At 44.6% G+C, this 19,728-nt stretch overlaps 1 protein-coding gene across 1 annotated transcript in view; it reads left to right on the top strand.

Annotated features, from left to right (window-relative positions):
- Cfap20dc (CFAP20 domain containing) overlaps positions 1 to 19,728 on the top strand; it is a 240,639-nt gene that overhangs the window by 195,728 nt on the left and 25,183 nt on the right. Inside the window, exon 14 of the mRNA XM_032917591.1 lies at positions 3,726 to 3,787. Within this exon, the coding sequence (XP_032773482.1) occupies positions 3,726 to 3,787 (62 nt within the window). The remainder of the gene's footprint in view (positions 1 to 3,725; positions 3,788 to 19,728) is intronic.

The raw sequence follows: 19,728 nt of genomic DNA, 5'->3' as shown, positions 1-19,728 counted from the left end.
TAACAACATAAAAATATTGTCTGTACCTCTCAACATAGCAGGATTATCTTATCTCTTGTTCTTTTATTTAGCCTTCCCTGCTCTCCCTTACCTCAACATTTCCAGCAAATTGATCATACGAAATCAAAGCTTCTGGGTGGTGGTTAATTTTATGAGCGCAGCTTCCTCGTACGAGGACATGGCAACAGCGCCACCTAAAGGACAGAGCCCTCCACTGCCAGGCCTGTGTGCATTGACCGGCGGTTCATGTCTCTGCCAGGCACCTTTCTGTGTTTTTCCTGAGTCCAGGCTGCTGTGCGTACAAAACGGGCATTGTAGGTGTTTCTTACCTAATGGGTCTTAATTTCTTCTCATCCACAGACTCATTAGTTCCTCAGCTCTTGCAGGATATGCCGGGCTTGTTTGTTATCTGGGTAAACTAGGAAGGTAGGGTTTTGATTGTGCTGCACTGTAGATAAAATCAGATGAAACTGAGAAATGATACGAGGAAACTGATATTAGAGTCGCGGTCATTTCTGTGCTGTCAGGAGAAAATATGGTTATGTGCGAGTTGTTCTATGGCTAGCGACTACAAAAGTCACCTCACAATATGAATGGTCCTTATTCTCCGAGTGTGTGTTGCCTGATATAACTCAACTATATATAACAGGCCCACGTTCATCAGTGTGCTTAAAATCTTACTGTCGTTAACTTTAAATATATAGCGACATGCTGTGAGTGTCAAATCAAGTGAACTTAATTTATAAACATCAGACAGTCTCGTATGCTTCAGACAAATGTATCTTGGGACTGCTTCCTTTTTCCATTCCGTATACTGAATGGATCCTGCCAGGTTGTTGTTCAGAAACATTGCATTCCACATTCTGCGTGAATTCCCAAGCTGCGTTAAATGATACAAACAAACTAGTGCCGAGATGGAGTCTCACGAATGGGTACAGATCCTAGCTGCACCGTGTCCTGGCAAGCACGGTCTTGGGTTAATACTAGTAGCAGAATGTCCTCTTCTAATAAATGAGTTAATCATATGTAGTTCACAGGCTTGCAGTGGGGCTCAAATGAGATCATCCCTCTCGAGAATTAGCACGAGGTAACTGAGGTAAATATGTGTCACTGCTGTGGCCCTCGTAGGCGTTCGTAGACACCAGTAAGTTGCTGCCGCTATTGGGAGTTGGTGTTGTTACTTCTGGGCATGAGCAATGGCCTTTTGCATTATACTCTAAGAATACTTAGAGTATTCTGCAGATAAGGCTAAATTCCAAAATCAAACCTTGATTTTATTTGACCATCACAGATACCGTCACAGGATGTTACCTACCCAAAAAACAAACTTATCGATATGTCTATAGGAGAAACCCAGGAAAAGGAAAATGTCTCCTTCACTACCCACCTTAGGTCCATGGCTGAGAATTTATAATAGAAGACAGATTCATTTCTTTTTTTAAGCCTACAAATTAATTTCATACGTGTTTCATGACCCAAGAACCTCAAAAAGAAAAAAAAAAAAAGGAAGACCCAGAGAAATGATTACACTTGAATTTTCCAAGAAAAATGGTCTCTTGCTTATTGTCATGCTAGATTAGACAGAGTGGAAATTCATGGAGAACCATGATTTAATAAAGGTGATATGATCTACTGGAAGGATACCAGGAGAGCTTAGCAAGGCCTTTTGATCAGCCTCTCCCCTGTGTTCCTGCTCCTTGTTGAGATAAGGGGGACCCTTTCTTCTGGGTGCAGGGAGGATCACATAAGGTTTAGGAGTACACCACAAACTCCTTCCTCAGTTGTATGAGGTGAAGAGCAAGGGTAGGGATGTGCAACCTTGTCACTGCTTCTGTTTCTCAATGCGAGATACCACGAGTAGGGTAGCAGGTCTTCAGCCCCATAAAGTCAACTTGATGACATTTGACTTCAGGCAGACATACCGCTGCATATGAAGTTTTTCCTTCTCTGAAAAGCTGTTATTGAATGTTTCCAAACATTATTGTGAGTCATTATTGGATGTGCCTTTCTTCCCCCTTGGATCACTTAGAAGAACTAACATGCCCAGGGCAAAGAGCTTTCCAAGGAAGGAAAGACAGCATCTGGAATAAGGGCTCGGAATGAATTTACATAGAACTAATGGCTATAAAATCCAGGGGTGGACATTTGCTTGGTTATGGAACTATGATACCTACCCAGAAAGTTCTGGAAATGCCTGTGGAGATAAATAAGCAGAAGTCCATTCACCAGAGGCCTCAGTGCTGCCGACGCACAGTGGATGCCAACGACGGCATCACTGGGACATTTCCTATCCCAGTGCAAGCTGATCCAGAGAAGCAGCTCTTGCTCTAAATAATAAAGCCTAAATTGCCAACTAAATTTCACTTGCAAATTGCTGAAAGTTTGATTTCTCTGGTGAGATGAGTTATGCCTTATGACATATTTCCCTTCCACTGTTCTCCCAGCTGTTATTTCTGATTACCGTGATGGCGATGCCTGCCGTTCACTCACCAAAGTATCTGTGAGCACTGAAATGTATGGTGCATCGCAGGTAGCCAGGCTAAGTGACATGATTCTCACATGCGTGATTGACACATCTGAAAGGAACATATGTAAGAGTTTACTCTTACAAACCCCCACCACCTGTGGTATTAATATTTTAGGGCCCTTAAAATAAGGACTGTGTGGGGATTGAGGAAGGTAGGCTCTCTGTGTACAGCCACACAGCCACATCACCACAGCCACACCACAACACAACACAGCCACAGCATAACACAGTCACACCATAGCCACACCACCCCATACCACACCATAGTCGTTGACCTTAGCTGGTCTCTGCACCTCTGCACCGTGGGACCACATCTCCTCACTAGGGTGAAGGGGCCTTAGCAACCCCTGTGGGAGTAGGAGTTCTAAATGCACTTCACAAATGCATGCCAAGTTCCACCGTGTGGTAAAATAAGGGCAAAATAATGTGGTTTCCATGTTAGAATTTTGTCGTTGTTAGCCACGTTAGGAAAACATTTAGAATTATCCTCAAAATGGAGTTGGTATTAGCTGTCCGAACTTTCTCCTCAAAGAGGAAGAAAATCAAGTTTTATTATTGGCGTTCATTTGTTTTTCTGTCTTGTTCTTTGTGTGTTTCTTAGTTGTGTTTCAAGAAATGAGGAAAGGTTTATTGTGGGGGATTAGAGAGTCCCCATTTTTTATTAGCACCACTTTGTCAGCTCATTTTGATCCATGCTCACAGTTTTCGTATACATTTGGGGGTGGGACCTGAGATTCACATGAACAGTCCAAGCTAATGGCAACAGAAGTGGTCCTCGCCAACTTACTGGCCCTGAGACATAAATATGTTTTGTTGCGCCTCTAGCCATTGCCAGTGCTTTCAACAGGAGACCTTGTTTTCCTCTGCTGTCTCCGGAAGCAGCAACAGCCTAAAGATTCCACACGGAGAGCTCTCATGTGAGGGAGGCCTCTGTTTACATCACAGATGCTACGGAACCTTTTAAAGTGGCCTGCATTCTGTGGGTTATGCCACCCTGGGATTGCTGGGTCTCCCAGAGCCTCTGCCTACGCTGGGAAGGGGACGCAGCTTTCTCCTGCAGATGGAATATCAGAAATAAGATCTCAAAAAATGAGAACCGTTGATATCAAAACATCAGAAATAAGGATTGATGTGAGGGTGTGCGCCAAGGTCTCCAAGCTGATGGGTTTCCGCCTCACAGATGTTTTGTTTCTTTCAGCCTGTGAACCAAGGCCGTCACTATCAGAAAGAAATGAACCCCCCTTCTCCATCTAACCCTCGGTAAGAATCAATCGCCTACATGCTTTTAATTACCTTGTTATTGCTATAATTGTGTATAATCATAACTACATGGTTTTAATTTAAACCCTCTGACTTCTTGGTTACATAAAATGTATTTACTGAACCCTCCAGGCATCTCCCCAGGTCCTTATTTTGCCGTTGGTAGTAGTTGTTCTCCTCGTGGTTTCTTTGTTTGGGGGGACTGCTTGGTTTGGTTCACTTTTGAAGCAAAGGTCTTGCCATGTAACAGCTGTCTGGAAAGTTTCCATATGGATCAGGCTGGCTTTAAACTCAGAGATCCATCTGCCTGGGACAGTGTCCAGCCAGAGTTCATCTCTTTTGAAGTTCTACCTCATCCACTTTTCTTATCGTAACTGTGTAGTACTGGGAACAACCCACCTGTGTGCACCTACCTGGCTGCAGGGTTTCAAGCAAACTATCAAACACAAGGTCTTCCAGGCGCAATATTACTTCATTATACTTTGAGGAAGTTCAAAAGGGCAAATACATGAAAAATTCTTGGCCCAGTCCCTAGCACATAGCAAGCCCTTTAAGAGCAGTAACAGGATTTTCATAAACATGCCAGTTTAATAGGGAGTTGATGTCTAGAATATGAATGTTTTATAATCCTTTAAATTTAACAAGACACCTTATGAAAGTTTAAATGTCAGTTTGCTTCTTTCATAAATTTTTGATTTTGTAATCTCAAAATATGTTGATACATTAAAAATATTATTGGCATCTGGATCACTTGTTAACATAATTTAAGGTTGACCGGAAATAAACAAATCCGAATGATATTTTAAAACACATATAATCACCAGTCCACAGGAGGCTACATGGTAAGTTCCAGACTAGCCTGGGCTACAGAATACAATCGTGCCTCAAAAAACGCATACAGGATTGTAACACTTCTGCCTTGTGCATGTTTATGAAAGCTAGTTTATTCCAGTAAGTCATTGCATCATCACTGCTTGTCATGCACTCAGGGGTTATTGGGAGCCAGTGGATCTCAAGCTCTGCTCACAGTCTTATTACCGGATGCGTCTCTCTGAGTTGCCCTGCGCAGTAGGCCGACGTCGAGGAGGACATTGCTCTGGCTCCAGAGTGCAGTCTCTTACATCATATTTGAGTTCAGGCTGCCGTGACCTGATGCCAAGGCAACCTTGCAGTGTTGAGAGAGCTGGGAAGGGGAAGAAAGAAGCAGAGGGATTCGTTCAATTAGATTACATTGCTGCATACATGAGTGGGGCAGTCAAGTCCCAGGATAGTCTGGGAACTAAAGAGCCAGCGGGCAGCCAGGCAGGGTCCCTTTGTCATCTCTTCGTCCATCCTCCCTTCTGACCAATTCTTCTCTCTGAACACCAACTCTCTCTACTTTCCATTCCAATGATGCCTGAGATTCTATATTAGCGTTCAATCTGCATATGGAGGCTAACGAACTATGTCTGAATGTCAGTTACTACTTTCAAGGTGATTGACTGAGATTGGACCAAGAATCCAATTTCTGGTCAAATCTGCAATGAATAGTGAGCTAAGCCATAGAAAAGTACTAACAAGGCTCCTGGGAGACCATCTACATGGCTTAGAGGACTTTTATTCGAGCCGGGAATACTTATGACATGAGTAGAAATTAGCACTCATCCTTGTGTTCCTGATCCATGCACAACTCGGAGAATTGTCACAGTCACAAATAATGAGTTTAAAATTGAAGTTACAATTTCAGTGTACATAAAAAGGCATTTTCACATAGGTAGGTAGATAGACGGATGGATGGATGGATGGATGGATGAAATGGAAGGGTGGGTGGATGGGTGGACAGACAGATGGACAGACAGACAGTTAGAAAAGAGAAGATGCCACTTGCAAACTTGCACAATAAGTTTCTTTTCTGTATGTAAAAATTCTGGAAATCCAACTTTAATCCTAACTATAACAACTGGAGAATTTGTAGTTTAAACAAGTGAGAATAGCAGTAAGACATGTTGGAAAGTAAAGCTTGACTTGAGAAGAGGAAGAAAGGGCCTCATTTCATCATCTTTCAACTGCTACCTGGTAAATGATCTCACACAAGTCTTCACTAGAGTTCATATAATAATACACATACCCTCATGAGTAAAAGAAAAAACTAAAGTTAATGCCATCAGATCCAACCGTAGGATTCTGTGACTTCCACATGACTCATTCCCACTAGAAGGAGTCACATGGTTTGCATTTATTTCACCAAGCTGGATGACTGATGGACGTTTTGATGGGGTAATATGTGACTCTAACTATTCCTTTCCCAGGTTCGTTCCAAAAGATAGAATACAAGAAAAGTCACCAACAGAACAGACACTATTTTTATGCAACCAAGTGTTCATTCATTTAGGAAAAACTAGTTTGCATTTCTACAAAATGAAATTTAAAAGAACAAACTTTTAAAAAAAGTATTTTCAACTGCATTTGCTAGCAAGTTAGCCAGTTTTATTACATACATACATACATACATACATACATACACACACATACACATATACACACATACACACATACATACACATATACACATATATACACACATACACACATACATACACATATACACATATACACACATACACACACATACACACGCATACACATATACACACGCTATACACACACATACAAACATACATACACATATACACACGCTATACACACACATACAAACACACATACACATATATACATACATACACACACATACACATATGCATACACACACACACACACACACACACACACATTATTATATAACTTCAAAAAACCTACAGATTGTGTGCCTTAGCTCCTGACTCATAAATTCAGTAGCCTGGGGCACTGAGAGAAAGGCAGTCTTGATCCATAAATATAGAAGATGGTCAAATCCTGAGATCAGCATGTGTCATCATCATATAGAGTGGGATGGATTGATTCATGTGATATATGTGATTGAATTTCAATCGAAGGCTAGCATTCTGCTTCGGATTGATATTCATTGTGTTTCTTATAAACCATACCCCCACACACACTTCATATCTCAAAATACATAGGACTTTACAGATAGTTAATATGAAGACAGATATGAGAAGCTAAGTCTCTGAGAGCACCCTCATGGGTAACTGAACGTCTAACCTCGTTCCTAGATGGGAGGCTTTGCATAGGGAGCGTCTGAGCAGTGGATAAAAAGCTGGTGTTACTGTGATTCTAATCACAGCAGAGACGGGAAGCATGTGCATGCATCCCCATGAACAGGACAGCAGAATGCAGCCCTGTGACAAGTGACCACATCACGTTCAGTGAGATGCTGCAACTACTCCAGACGCCTAAGAACCTAAGACTTTTAAACTGCATGTCCTGGTGTGCACATAGGTACAGATTCAGAGTCAGCCTTCAATGAACTTCATTAACGTAACAGAACAGTCAGCGTCCATTTACATTTTGTTATAGAAGACTGTCACTTCTGAAACATAACTGCTCTCTTTATGTTGTGCGTGCAGATTAATATCAGAGATAATATACAACCCACAAAGCAAGCAAATCCAGGTGATGGAAAGTGAGCTCCAGGTTGAAAATAACTAAAACCCTGAATGCGTCCCTAGCTTGTTTTACTCACAGTGAAAGCATTCGCTCGCGCTCTCAGGGCAGTGCTTGACACTGGATCGAGGTGGGATGCAGGGGTGATCATTTTCCTAGGAAGATTGCAGTCTAGGAAGTGAAATGTCTATGGCTCACCTCATCACATTCCCCCGGCGCGTCTCGATTTGCAGCAGACCATGTCCCACGAATCCTTAGGCGGGGGGGGGGGTATTCCCCGTTATTTTCTCCTAATGCACCAGCTGATGTTTAGGCAGCCTCTCAGACACTAGGGCCCTTCCCTCCCCACCTACTGATGCTACCTCGTGGGGCCCTGACAGCTCTTACAAGGTGTAGAAATGGCTAACATAATCTCATACAATTTAGAGGAGCGTGGAGCAGGAGGAAACAATTTCACAGTTCATTCATGTTGAGAAATGTTCCCTAGCATGTAAACTTGCATGCTGCCAAACAGAGCAAAATGGATGCCGTTTGCAGCTTCAGGTCATTTGTTTCAAAATAGCATCCATGGGCTTGCGCGTTTAGAGCCGTCCCTTAGGCACAGCTATTTCCATGTTCCCGGAGACGCCCCAGAACAGTAGAGGGTACTTGTGCTCAGGAATGAATTTAGGAAGCAAGCTGTGGTTGTGCGCTGGCTGCGTGTGGATACAGGCGACCGTCACCCTTACCGATGGAATAATGATGCTACCTGCTGCTTCATAACCTACTGTAACTTTAGGGAGAGGAAGGGACAGATCCAAAGGCTTCCTACGGTTCTAACTGTTTAGAAAATAAACACTGTCTAAAACAGTTCTGGAGTTCACAAGCAGCAGCACACGGCACGGCTTTCTAAAGTGTTTGCTTTGTCGTTTACCGTAGGTTTTGGTTGGGGTTTTTGTTGTTGCTGTTTTCTTTAAACGTCGCTGCAGGTTATGTTAGGGTCTAAACCCTTTGCCGCTCTGCCACATTTTCGTGTGGTGTGAACACGCTTACAACCGCAATGATCTGATAAAGCCCTGAAGACTCCCACAGACGATTAATAACCAGTGACCCCAGCTGCCGCTGGCTCAGCCCACGGAGGAAGGCTGGCCTGTCGTCATAGCGTGCACCCAGCCTCCTTCATCCCTTTCTCCCCCTGTTAGGTCTCTGCCTTATGCCCCCACCCCCTTCCAGTGCCCGAGCCTCTTTTCCTCTGGCACAACAAGAGAGACAATGCACAGACAAGTCCAGGGATCCTCTTCACCTTCTTACATCTGGATCATCTTAAAACAGGACAGAGACCCCTCCCTAAACAAACATGTCATTCCTCTTTAGTTCTCAGTGTTCTTCCCGATGCCTGGGTTTGCATCGTCTCGACCTGCATGGGCGGAGGCATAGATTGCTCTTACCGCTCGTTTCTCTTGCTGTCTCTCTCTGGGAAAAGACATCAGCACCTCTTGGTTTTGGTGGTCTGTCACACAGACTCATGGCTGTCTGAGGCTCCAGTTCTCCGTACTTACAGCTCCACTGCTCACGTGTTGAAGTCCTGTGTCTAACCTTGCTGCCACTGGGGAGGAAGTTGAAGGAAGCATATACCATTGGAGGTGTGCCCTTGAGGGCAATACTGAGACCCAAGCTGCTGCCCCCTCCTCTTACTCCTCCTCTTCTTCTTATTCGTCCTTTTCCTCCTCCTCCTTCCTTGCTTCTCTCTCTCTCTCTCTCTCTCTCTCTCTCTCTCTCTCTCTCTCTCGTGTGTGTGTGTGTGTGTGTGTGTGTGTGTGTGTGTGTGTGCACACGCACCTCTCGTTTGTCATAGAGTGAGCAGACTGCTGCAGGCTCCTACTAGGGGATACTGGTCTAGATCAACAAAGCCCATAACCAAGAGTTGAAACCTCTGTCTGTGAGCCAAATAAGCCCTTCCTGTTTTTAGCTTAGGTGTTTGCTACTGTGATGGAAAGCTGACTAACACTTTCTGTCTCTCATGGCTCTCCCTCTTGCCTTGTTGTTTGGGAGAGGCTAGGAGCTCCATCAGCCTTTGAGTTAAGGGAGTGAGGGAAAGGGGAGGGGACACAAGTGGAACGGGGACACAAGTGTATGGGGACACAATAGGAAACGAAACTGCTCATCCTGAATGTTAGTGTGTTCTCTCGTGTGCTTACTAGAAAAGGTCTGCCTGCCTCAACTGGTCATTCATATCCACTTGAGGAAGTCAGCCACTTGCTAGCCATGTGTTTGGGTTACCTCTGCTGAAGAAGGTGCATGAAGCCCTCACTCACTTAGATAACCAAATAGAACGCTGTTTTAAAGATGCGTGTGTGTGTGTGTGTGTGTGTGTGTGTGTGTGTGTGTGTGTGTGTGTGTGTAGATCTAAATACACATATATTGTGAGTAAGAGAAAGGGGTAAAAACCTGAGCCTGTGTGATGGCATGTTTATTTCAAGCATCTTCCTTCTTCCTCCCTACCCTGCCCTTTTTGTGAAGAGACCCTCAAGACCACTGCTATACTAGAGAACAGACTTTTCAGACATCCGAGCCCTGCCCTTTTCTCTCCTATCTCGAGCCAAAGCCAGATTTCAGAATGGCTGGGTGGTTTTTTTGTTTTTGTTTTTGTTTTTTTTTTTTGGTTTGTTTGTTTGTTTTGTTTTGTTTTTGTTTTTGTTTTTGCCTCTGCACTGCCTCAGAGAAAGCCCTGAGAAGATTTTCAGAAACAAACCAAATCCCTTGAGAATCTTCCTGCTTTTCACCTCTAGCCACTCATAACCCAGGACAGTAATCTACCCAACTCAGAAAACCCCCTCTCCCCCTGGGCTGTAGGTTCAGCCATTTATCTGCAGAACCATGTGGACGAAGCGCTGACAGCTAGTGGTCACCTTCCCGTCACATCTTCCTCCACCGCCTTTGACTCTTGTGACCTGTCCATCCCACTTTCCATCCTGGTTCTCGAGATTCTTCTCCCTCAGCAAGTTTGCTCGGATCCAAGACCATACATAACTGGCCATTGCAGCAAATGGCCATTGCAGCAACCCGGGTACCCTGCCCACCTACCCAAGATGACTTTGTCTTCATTTTCTTCTGCTTATTCCTGGACCTGCCTCTAAGCTGGGCAACCCTGTTCTTCACAACCTTGGCCGTGACTACCAGCTCTCTCTTAGGACCACATTTCTCAGCCTAAGTCTTCTGGTTTCTCCACACTGTGGATTAAGACTGAGAAACATAACCAGTATTTTATTTATTGCCGTGCTCCCCAGAGTTGCAAACTTAGGAAACCCTTCACAACAGTAGAGCACATCTTCTCCCCCACCTACCCAAAGCCTCTACGCCTGAAATGACACATCCCTGAAGAATCCGGGCATCCCTAATTCACTGCTGTTCATCCGGACAGTGATTCACACACCTGTGCCCCGCCGTCCAGTGGAAAGATGGTGATTACCAAAACAACTGTTTACTATCCTAACAATTGTGTAGCTTCAATTTCTAATTAAAAGATTCTGTTTTTTTTTTAGACTAATAAAATCCTTTAGCAAGCGTAAGTAGTAATTCTAGTTTATAGCATCTTTGTTCTGCTAGAAATTAGGGGACAGGGCAGCGGAGAACGCACGTCAAGATCTCAGACGATGACACAAACCTTAAGAAATGGAAGACCATAATTATTGTCAAGTGTCCACACCCAGTCATGTCTCTAAACCCACTCTCATCGTTCATTTTGGAACCCAATGCAGCAGACCTTCCTTGTTATTTAAATAAGAAACCCCAACAGCCCGGGCAATTTAAAGCGTACTTCAGCCTAGCTTCAGTGGCGCTTGGTGTTTCTGAAGCCCTTACCCCATGACCTGAATATGCCCTCCATGAGCCTGAGCGCTTCCCAAGAGGGCAGGTCCTCTCTGCATGTCCTCCCTGCGTGCAGTGTGTGCGGTGCGCAGACGAGCGAGGAACGAGGCCGATGGGGGAGGAGCACACCGTGCCTGGCACAAGGAAAATGGCAGCCTTACAAAACTGCCGCTCACGCACAGACTCTGCTTCCGTTAGACGTTGTCTACTTCTCCCTGCATTTCTTCTCGTTTCTCTTAATGAAAAGCATTATGTTTTTAAATTGGTTGAAGTTAAAACATGATTTCTCATGTTAGCAATATATTATGTTTATTGGCACGTGTAGCTTCATAGTATGATGTTCATTACACATAAAATCCCACTCAGTATAATAAACCCCATGTGAGTCAAATGTCTGGCCTGTTTCAAATGACTTCAAGGTGAAAAGGCAAACGACTCTTAGCTGATTTGATTGAACTAACGCAAACATTATTGTTGTATTGACTCTTTCTTGCCCATTGATTTTTAAAAGGCTTTACATCCCTTGCTATCCATTAAGGAGAATCAGATGCAATTTGGCGCTCAGGACAAGAAAACACTGTTGGATGTTGGGCGTGTATAGTCATAGGGGAAAGAATCATTCTTAAACAGACTTATCAGGAAATAGTTCTCATATTATGCTATGAACGCCTTCTTCTCTCTCGATTTTTGAGTTAATAATCATGACTGCTGCGTTGTCACAAGGATACATGGCTCAGTGACGAGTGAGATGCCATGGTAAATTGTAGGTGGCTTTGGTATTACTTACTGAACACAATTAAAAGCTAGAATCTCACATGGCCTTGTGTTCTCCGGTTCATGTGTGTGACAGATACACATTACGCTAATAACGCTTCCTCTCGTGCATGGGATTCCTCTCTCAACTGTAGATGATTCTTTTCTCCTCACGGGTGTTGAAACTACTCGTTGGCCACTAGAATTAAAAGAAATTTCCATCATGGTCTGATCAGTGTTTTGGCATGGCAAATAGCACACTTACCTTGTTTTATACAATTTGCCCTCCCACAGACTCTTTAACAACACTCTCACTGAAAACAAAAACTGCCTTCATGCAGCAAATACAATTAATGCACAGTCGGAGCCCAGAAAAGGCTCTGATTTTTTGCCTCCTGCACTAATGGAAGAGGTAGGAGACAAAGGAGGACAGCTCCCACCACGTGACAGTCTCTGCCTTCTGAGAGTGGCTTTCCAGATTCAGGCCCCAGCCAGAAAGTGCTGTGGGCGAGGCACACGGTACATGAAGACCTTGGGTATTAGGGAAGGAATGGATCTGTCACTTGGAGGGATTGGGGGGCGAGGAGCAGATTAGCTGATTTCTCACAGTCAGGAGGCAGCCCGGTGAGAAATGTGCAGGAAACGCTAAGTGTGCGTCTGTGCTGATTTAATGATATTCTTAAACTACAGTAGCACCGCAGCTGTAATATAATAACACACCTGGCCTGCGTTTTTAAATCAGCAACATATTTCTAATTCGACCTTAAAAACACCTCAGGCCATTCTCTATTAAAATTAGTAGCTTCAGAATGAGGAAAAAGCACCCTCTACGAAGTCACAGCGCTGCCCTCACAACAAGCCTGCCTGGCCTTTCCCAAGCTGCCGAGATCATGGCTTCCCTCCAACATCTCTCCACCGCTCCTGTTTCTCCTTCCAAGCCTAATTTTAATTGTGTCTTAAGTATGCCAAAGCCTCCTGTGGGTCTTGAGGCATTTAAATCTCTCTCTCTCTTTCTCTCTCTCTCTCTCTCTCTCTCTCTCTCTCTCTCTCTCTCTCACACACACACACACACACACACACACACACACCACCTGTCAGCTACCAGCCGTGTTCAGTGACATGCTCACCTGTCCTCATTGGCTCTCTCTGTCACTTTTTAACTTTTATGACGATTGAAGATTATCTAAGATTATGACTAAGCCTCCTGTTTTCCCATAAGGGCGTGTGGATGAAACGGGGGTCAGTTTGAGTGCTCCCTCTGTCATAGCAATGAAACCAATCACTTTTATTTTGTATCGTTGCAAAGATACTTCAGGAAAAATTCTAATGGGATGTATTTGTAATATAAATAAATGCGGGGTGTGAACAGCGCACATGCACCTAACTTGACAAGGGTGGACTTGCATCACCGAGAACGTCTCTGACGACTTTGAGCACTGTTCGTTCTAACATCTTAGCATTTATGCCTAATGCAAGTACGGCGTGACCTGCCTCATGTCATCTTCTCTTGGTTTTCCTGTGGTGGCTTTAGGTAATGGCATGTAATGGCACTTGAAAGGAGCTAATATTTGCTGTCTAATTCTCCTTACACCCCCCCAAAAGAAACAGAAGTCACTGAAGAGAAGTCTTTAAAATTGTGATAGGAAAGCCAAAGTGTAGCTCTTCTGGCCAGGGAGGGGTGAGGAAGGACTCCATTTTCTTTGAGGTGCTGGCTACTGGGAGTATATAAACACCACAAAATGGACTTAATGTATGTCCTCCTCCTCTCCTCCCCCTTCTCCTCTCCTCCCCCTTCTCCTCTCCTACCCCTCCTCCTCTCCTCCTCCTCCTCCTCTTCCTCTTCCTCTTCTTCCTCCTCCTCTTTCTCCTCCTCCCCATCCTCCTCCTCCTTTCTTCTTCTTCTTTTGGGGGGAGGAGGCTACAGATGTGGGAGGATGGGCCTGGGAGGACTAGAAAGTGTGATCAGGATGCATTATGTGAAATTTCCAAATAATCAATAAAAATATTGAGAGGGGGAAAAAAACTTGTACATAACCCCAGTAGCCACCACTTGAATCCTAGATGATGACAGTTTAAATTATGGTGTGTGTGTGTGTGTGTGTGTGTGTGTGTGTGTGTGTGTGTGTGTGTGTGTGCGCGCGTGTGTGTGTGTGTGCATGCGTGTGTGGACTTTTCCTATTCTGAAATTAGCACTCCCAAGTTAGAATAAGGAGAGGAGCCACTGGAAGAGCAAGCCAAGGAGGAGACTCAGGCGGACCTGGCGGAGGAAGTTTGCTGTGTCCTGGCCCCACTGCCTAGTCTCTGTCAACAGAAGCTAATGATGCTATCTGCCCAGTATGTCCAGCCCTTCAGATTTTCGGGCGTGTATCTGGTTGGCACTTCCACGGTCTCCCTCTTTAGCATGCTGCCAACTACCCCACTCATTATAGCCAATAAATTAGTAACAAAATGGCTTTAGTTCTTGTTTGGCATTGGCACACAGAACAAATGGGTTTTGGAGACGGCAGGATGCTCTGGCTGTAGCAGTGTCTGGCAGTAAATGTGGGTTTGTATTCTTGGGAAATTATTCACCTTTCCAAGCATCACTTCAGTTATCCAAAAGTAGTCACTCTTCTTTCCAGGTTCGCTACAAGGGTTCGATGAGTTAATGATACACGGGGCCTCTCATGAATGTTTTCATAAGCGGTATTAATTTCAATAATAATATGAAGACTTTCATGATTTCAAACAGTGATAATAGGGCGTCAGAAAGGAGGAAGGAGGAGGAGGAGAGGAGAAGGAGGAGGAGGGGAAGGAGGAGGGGGAGGAGGACATACATTAAGTCCATTTATAACTGGGGATAGAAAGAAAAATCAGAGTATGAGGCTTCCGAGCATCACAAGAAGGCTAAGGAGGTGATTTATCCGATGTCTCTTCAGACTCTGGTCATCTGTGCCAGGAAACAGGCTTGGCACACCATCAGGCGTTTCCTCCGTTATCAGACAAGATAACAAGAAACCTCGATGCCAAACCTCATGAGCCTCCATCTAACTCCTGCCCCAGAACAGTACGTTGAACCATTGCCTTCCTCACGCCCTCCTCTAGTAGCGCATCTGAGTCGTTTTGTCCTCTCTCCAGTCTCTTACGTGGTCTACTCTGATCGTTCTGGTCCTGACATAGCCCTGCCCAGCTCCCTTGGCACACCGTTGGGCTAACGCAGTTGCTGTCCTCTCAGCTGAACGAGACAACTTAGACATAGTCCAAACCAGTTGGACTGCAGCTGACCGTCGCCAGGACACTACGCCTCACGGTGTGGGGCGGATCCCATGCACATTTGTAGTTTTCCTGTCTCACTAATGACTTAGTGTCTAGTCACCTAGGCCACTCACTGTCTTCCCCTTGGACTCATATGGAGTCTCCATTCATCACCAGTGCTTTTAACCACAGCTCTATGTTCCCCATAGAGCAGTTAGAGTGACCTTTGTAAACCCATGCCTGAGCCTACTCCTCCTATTAAAGCCTTTCACTCACAGGGAACAGATCACAAGACTGAGTGGCCAGCCCCTGCCTACTACTGGTTCAACCTTACTTCATACAGTGTTCCTTGTAGGAATTTGTGTGCAAACTACACTGCCCCCCCCCTCTGCCCATGTGTGCCTTTTCCCTGCCCCACAGTGCCTTCGGCCACTGTGCTACCTGTCAAGCATCCTGCAACATGAACTTCTTAGCAGTTGTACATTGGTACATGACTCGCTGATCGATGCTTGCCCCGCCCTCCACTCTACACTATATGCTTTACAAGAACAGCACCGAAGACTAGATTCATAACCTCAGGGTAGGAAGAGGTTCCTAGGCAGCTCTCCAATTTCACAAGCTATAAAGGAAAAACGTTAATACATTTTATTATATTAAAATTGGGGACTTATTAAAGAACACCACTTCAGGTAAAAAGACACGCCACAGAATAGAACATTTGCAGTACAAGGGTTACACACAGCCCACAATATAGAAACAAAACACAAATCAATAGGAAAGGAAATAGAGACAACCCGAAAGAAAGATAAATGGCCAAGACTGGCGGGGGACATATAAATACCCTGCTCAGGATGTTGTGTGTGCACTGCCAAGGGGTGTGAGTACACTGCTGGGTAGGTGTGAATATAGCGTGTAAATGCCACTGGGGATATAGATACCCATCGGAGAAGGTAGGAACACATGCAGGAACGGAGTGAGTGCCCTGCTGGAGGGCAATGACTACATTGACAATGGATTGATGACGGACTGCCAGGGGGAGAGAAGTTGATATAACTGCTTTGGAAAACCGTTTCATGGGAGCTAAACATAGCATAGCTTTTTATCTAGTAATAACACTCCTTCATACATAGCCAATAAAAAGGTACACAGAGGTGAGCATCCAAAGTCACATCTAGAGGTTGAGTGTCCACTCCACCCTCTGGAACTGCTGCGAAGATTATTTCTAACTGAAAGCAGTTGAGCTGTAAAACAAGATCTTGCCTTTTTCCTCCTCTAAAGCAGCACCTGAACCCCAGCTGCCATTAGTCGCCAGTTTCTTGCTCATTTAGCTGTATAGACACCGGTGCCCCGTTGATGTCAAAAGTCCTTCCTAACCCTCCCCCATGTTAGGGGCTCACCCTCCCTGTTAGGTCGCTCTGCAAGCCTTTATCCCTGATCACTCGGGATCCTGGTTATCTGCCTGCATCGTCAGTACGCTCTGTCTTCTCATTGTGTTGACCTGCAGACCCCCAACCAAGCTGGAGAGAACTGGCTCTGTATGCTAGAAGAGATAAATAAGACAAAATCCTAATTACACCCAAAAGCATGGATGAATTTGTCAAGTACAATATTTAGAAAAGACCCCGGATAGCTAAGGAGCGCATACTGGATGTTTCCATTCATAAATGGATCCAACTTGCCTTTGAGCTGTAGTGTCGCCATCTGGTGGCCTTGAGGGAAAGAGCACGACATGTAAAAGGAGCAAGAGGGACTCCTCTTTCCAGGCTAGAGCTCGCATTGCGGCCAGTCCCTGAATTGTGCACCTTGCCATGCAGTTCTGGGTCTACCGCAGTCCGAATGCTCTCTCTGATCCTGCAGTGTCTGCCGCTCTGTCTCACAGTTCTGCACGCAAGCTGTGGTAACACTGAATAATTGCAGTGCCTACTCCAGCCCGGCCACTGGAAAGAGTTATCACCCTCCCTCAGAAGCCTAATGGACTCGCAGGAACGGCCCCTGCCCGTGCCACAGGATCATTTCATCTCAAGTGGGTTTTTTTTGAAAACAGCATTTTACCCTCGTATCCGTTTAAAAGTCCATTTGTCTCGCACATTGGCATCCTATCACAATATTTCTCATTAACTGAAATGTTACAATTAACACACTCTGCAACTGCGGAAAAAAAATTAATCTCGTCAGCGGAATATCCTGTCAGCTTCTCAGCTCCATATTTTCTTGTGCAGCCAGTAAATGCGGTGGGGGTTGGGGTAAGGGACAAATTATCATCCACCTGATAGAGCCTTTCTTCTAGCATATCCTTGTTTTATCTGAGTGCCGAAAATAGAGGTACAGCCAAACATTCCAAAGGAAAATGGATATCACTAGGCAAATACCATTTCTGATAACCCAACAGATTACTGAGGAAAATGAGACCTGTGGTTATTTTTTTTATTTATTTATTTTTTTTACAAAAAGCCCACAGGGCTGAATTATAGCGCCTGAGTTAAACCCCACCTACTCTCTAAGCACTGCTAAATTTCACGGGGGAGGCTTAAATGAATTTGTATTCAGATTCTAATTTTAGAACAATTAATTCTCTCCTGTTAGAAAAGGCTGCAGTCTTGCTCTTGGCTCGCCGAAGGCTGAGTTAGAATGCTTTCAGCACGCTGCTACACCTTAACAGCTTGTGAAGATGCCACACAGAGCTGCTCCACTCCTCCTGGAATTTCAAGGGACACAGTGTGGCGGGGGTTGATTTTGTGTCCTCACTGGAGCAGTCTGCGTTCGAGGCTCATCCGTACCTCTTATTTTTTTTAACACGGGAATACCCAAGCCTGTGGAGCCCGTAGCTTGAGACAGGATGAGAGAGTTTCTTGCTTTGCCCTTACTTGACTTTGAATATTTGGGGAAAATTCTCAGTTTGCAGATTTGGCTAATGGCACTACAATGTCACGCTTCTGTTTAACATTCAGCTTTGTTCATCAAGAAAACCAGAGATTGGCTCTTTGCATGTTGATTAAATTGATTACAGCTGTGGGCCTTGATAGCACTTTTTTTTTTCCAAGTGTCTCTAATTAATCAGACAATGCTTGATTGGGCTTTTCTGTTTTGAGGAGATAAACTGACTTCCTCCAGAATTTTCACCCCGGTCGTCGTTCTCCGTTGCAAGGTAAAGACATGAGTCACTACCCGGGTGACTTTTCTGTTTCCTTCAGCAACTAAAAAAAAAAAAAAGAAAAGAAAAAAATGAAATGAGGAAAGAGAAGAAACAAAGAGAGTGAAAGGGGAGACGGATGGGAAGGGATCCTTTTGACTGAATGACAAAAATCTAATATTAAATGTCACATGCTCAGTTGAACCCCGACTTAGAAAGAAAGTCTGTGTCCTCTTGAAGCTGTCAGGGTAGCCTGCCCTCTACAGGGAAGTGTCTCTTACTCTCCTGCTCTACCCATTCTTTGTCAGCCTGTGTTCCTTGAAATGTCAGGTGTAGCCCCGTGCAGCCTTTTCTTCAGATTCCAGTTTCAGGAAGGAAGTTTTACACGGCCACCCACTTTTTAGTCGAACCTCCAGTTGAAGCATCTGCCATTCGTGCAGATACAAACCCGACCGTTTCCAGAAGCGCTGCCAGCGTTGAAGAGGACCTGAGATGCTCAGCTTTCGTCTTTAGAGTCCAGCCATCAAGTGAGGCAGGCCACCAGGACCTTGGCTTACATGGTGGGAGGTGACAATGAGAAAGGCAACCTGTTACTCCTGTCCCTTCTCCGTCAGTAGATGGGTCTATAAAGCATTGCTTGCCTTAATCACTGACATTGGCAGTTTTTAGACACTTCAGAAGACCTGCAGGTCTCATCATGGTGGAAGATCCCAGAGAGAGATTCTAACATTAAGATAGGAAGCATCTAGGGCTGCACGTGGAGCTGAGCGGTAGGAACTTGTCTAGCAAGAGGGAAGCCCTGATTCTATCCCCAGCACCAAAAAACGACAACAACAACAACAAAACCACAACCACAACAACGACACCTGCAGTACAAAACCAAAGTGCAGCTGAGGTTTGAAAGGTAGAGACTAAGAAGATGTCTAGCCCCTCATTTTTACCATCAGCTGTAATGCGAGAAACAGTTTCTTAGACACCTACATCTAGAAACTTCCTGTGCATATAGTAGGAAACACAAGTTACATGTGCTTTTGTTTGAGACTGGGGATAGTCCTAACCTCTGCCCCTTTCTGAATCTGTATACAGATATTGTCTTATTTTTCACAAGCTTCTAGAAATCCCTTCCTCATTTGACTGAATCTGGACACCTAGGTGGTTTCCACAGGCTTGTTATTGCCGAGGGAACTAGAAGTGACATGTCATGCTGTCCTCTCTCCGAAGGCCACAATGAGCATCTGGCAGGAGAGTTACTCAGGCGTTTGATAAGCATTGCCTAACCACTTCCCCGTTCCCTGATTTGCTCCTGCCAAAAATATAAGTATGTTCCCATCTTGTTTATTGTGGTTTGTGACAGGGTTTCTTATTTAAAAAAAAAAAAAAGATTCAGGCAGTCTTTGAACTCATTACGTGGTGAAGATTATCCTGAATTCCTTCCTCC

The sequence above is a fragment of the Rattus rattus genome, chromosome 12 (assembly GCF_011064425.1).
Source record: "Rattus rattus isolate New Zealand chromosome 12, Rrattus_CSIRO_v1, whole genome shotgun sequence".
Lineage (NCBI taxonomy): Eukaryota > Metazoa > Chordata > Mammalia > Rodentia > Muridae > Rattus > Rattus rattus.
This window is presented reverse-complemented; position numbering and strand designations above follow the sequence as displayed.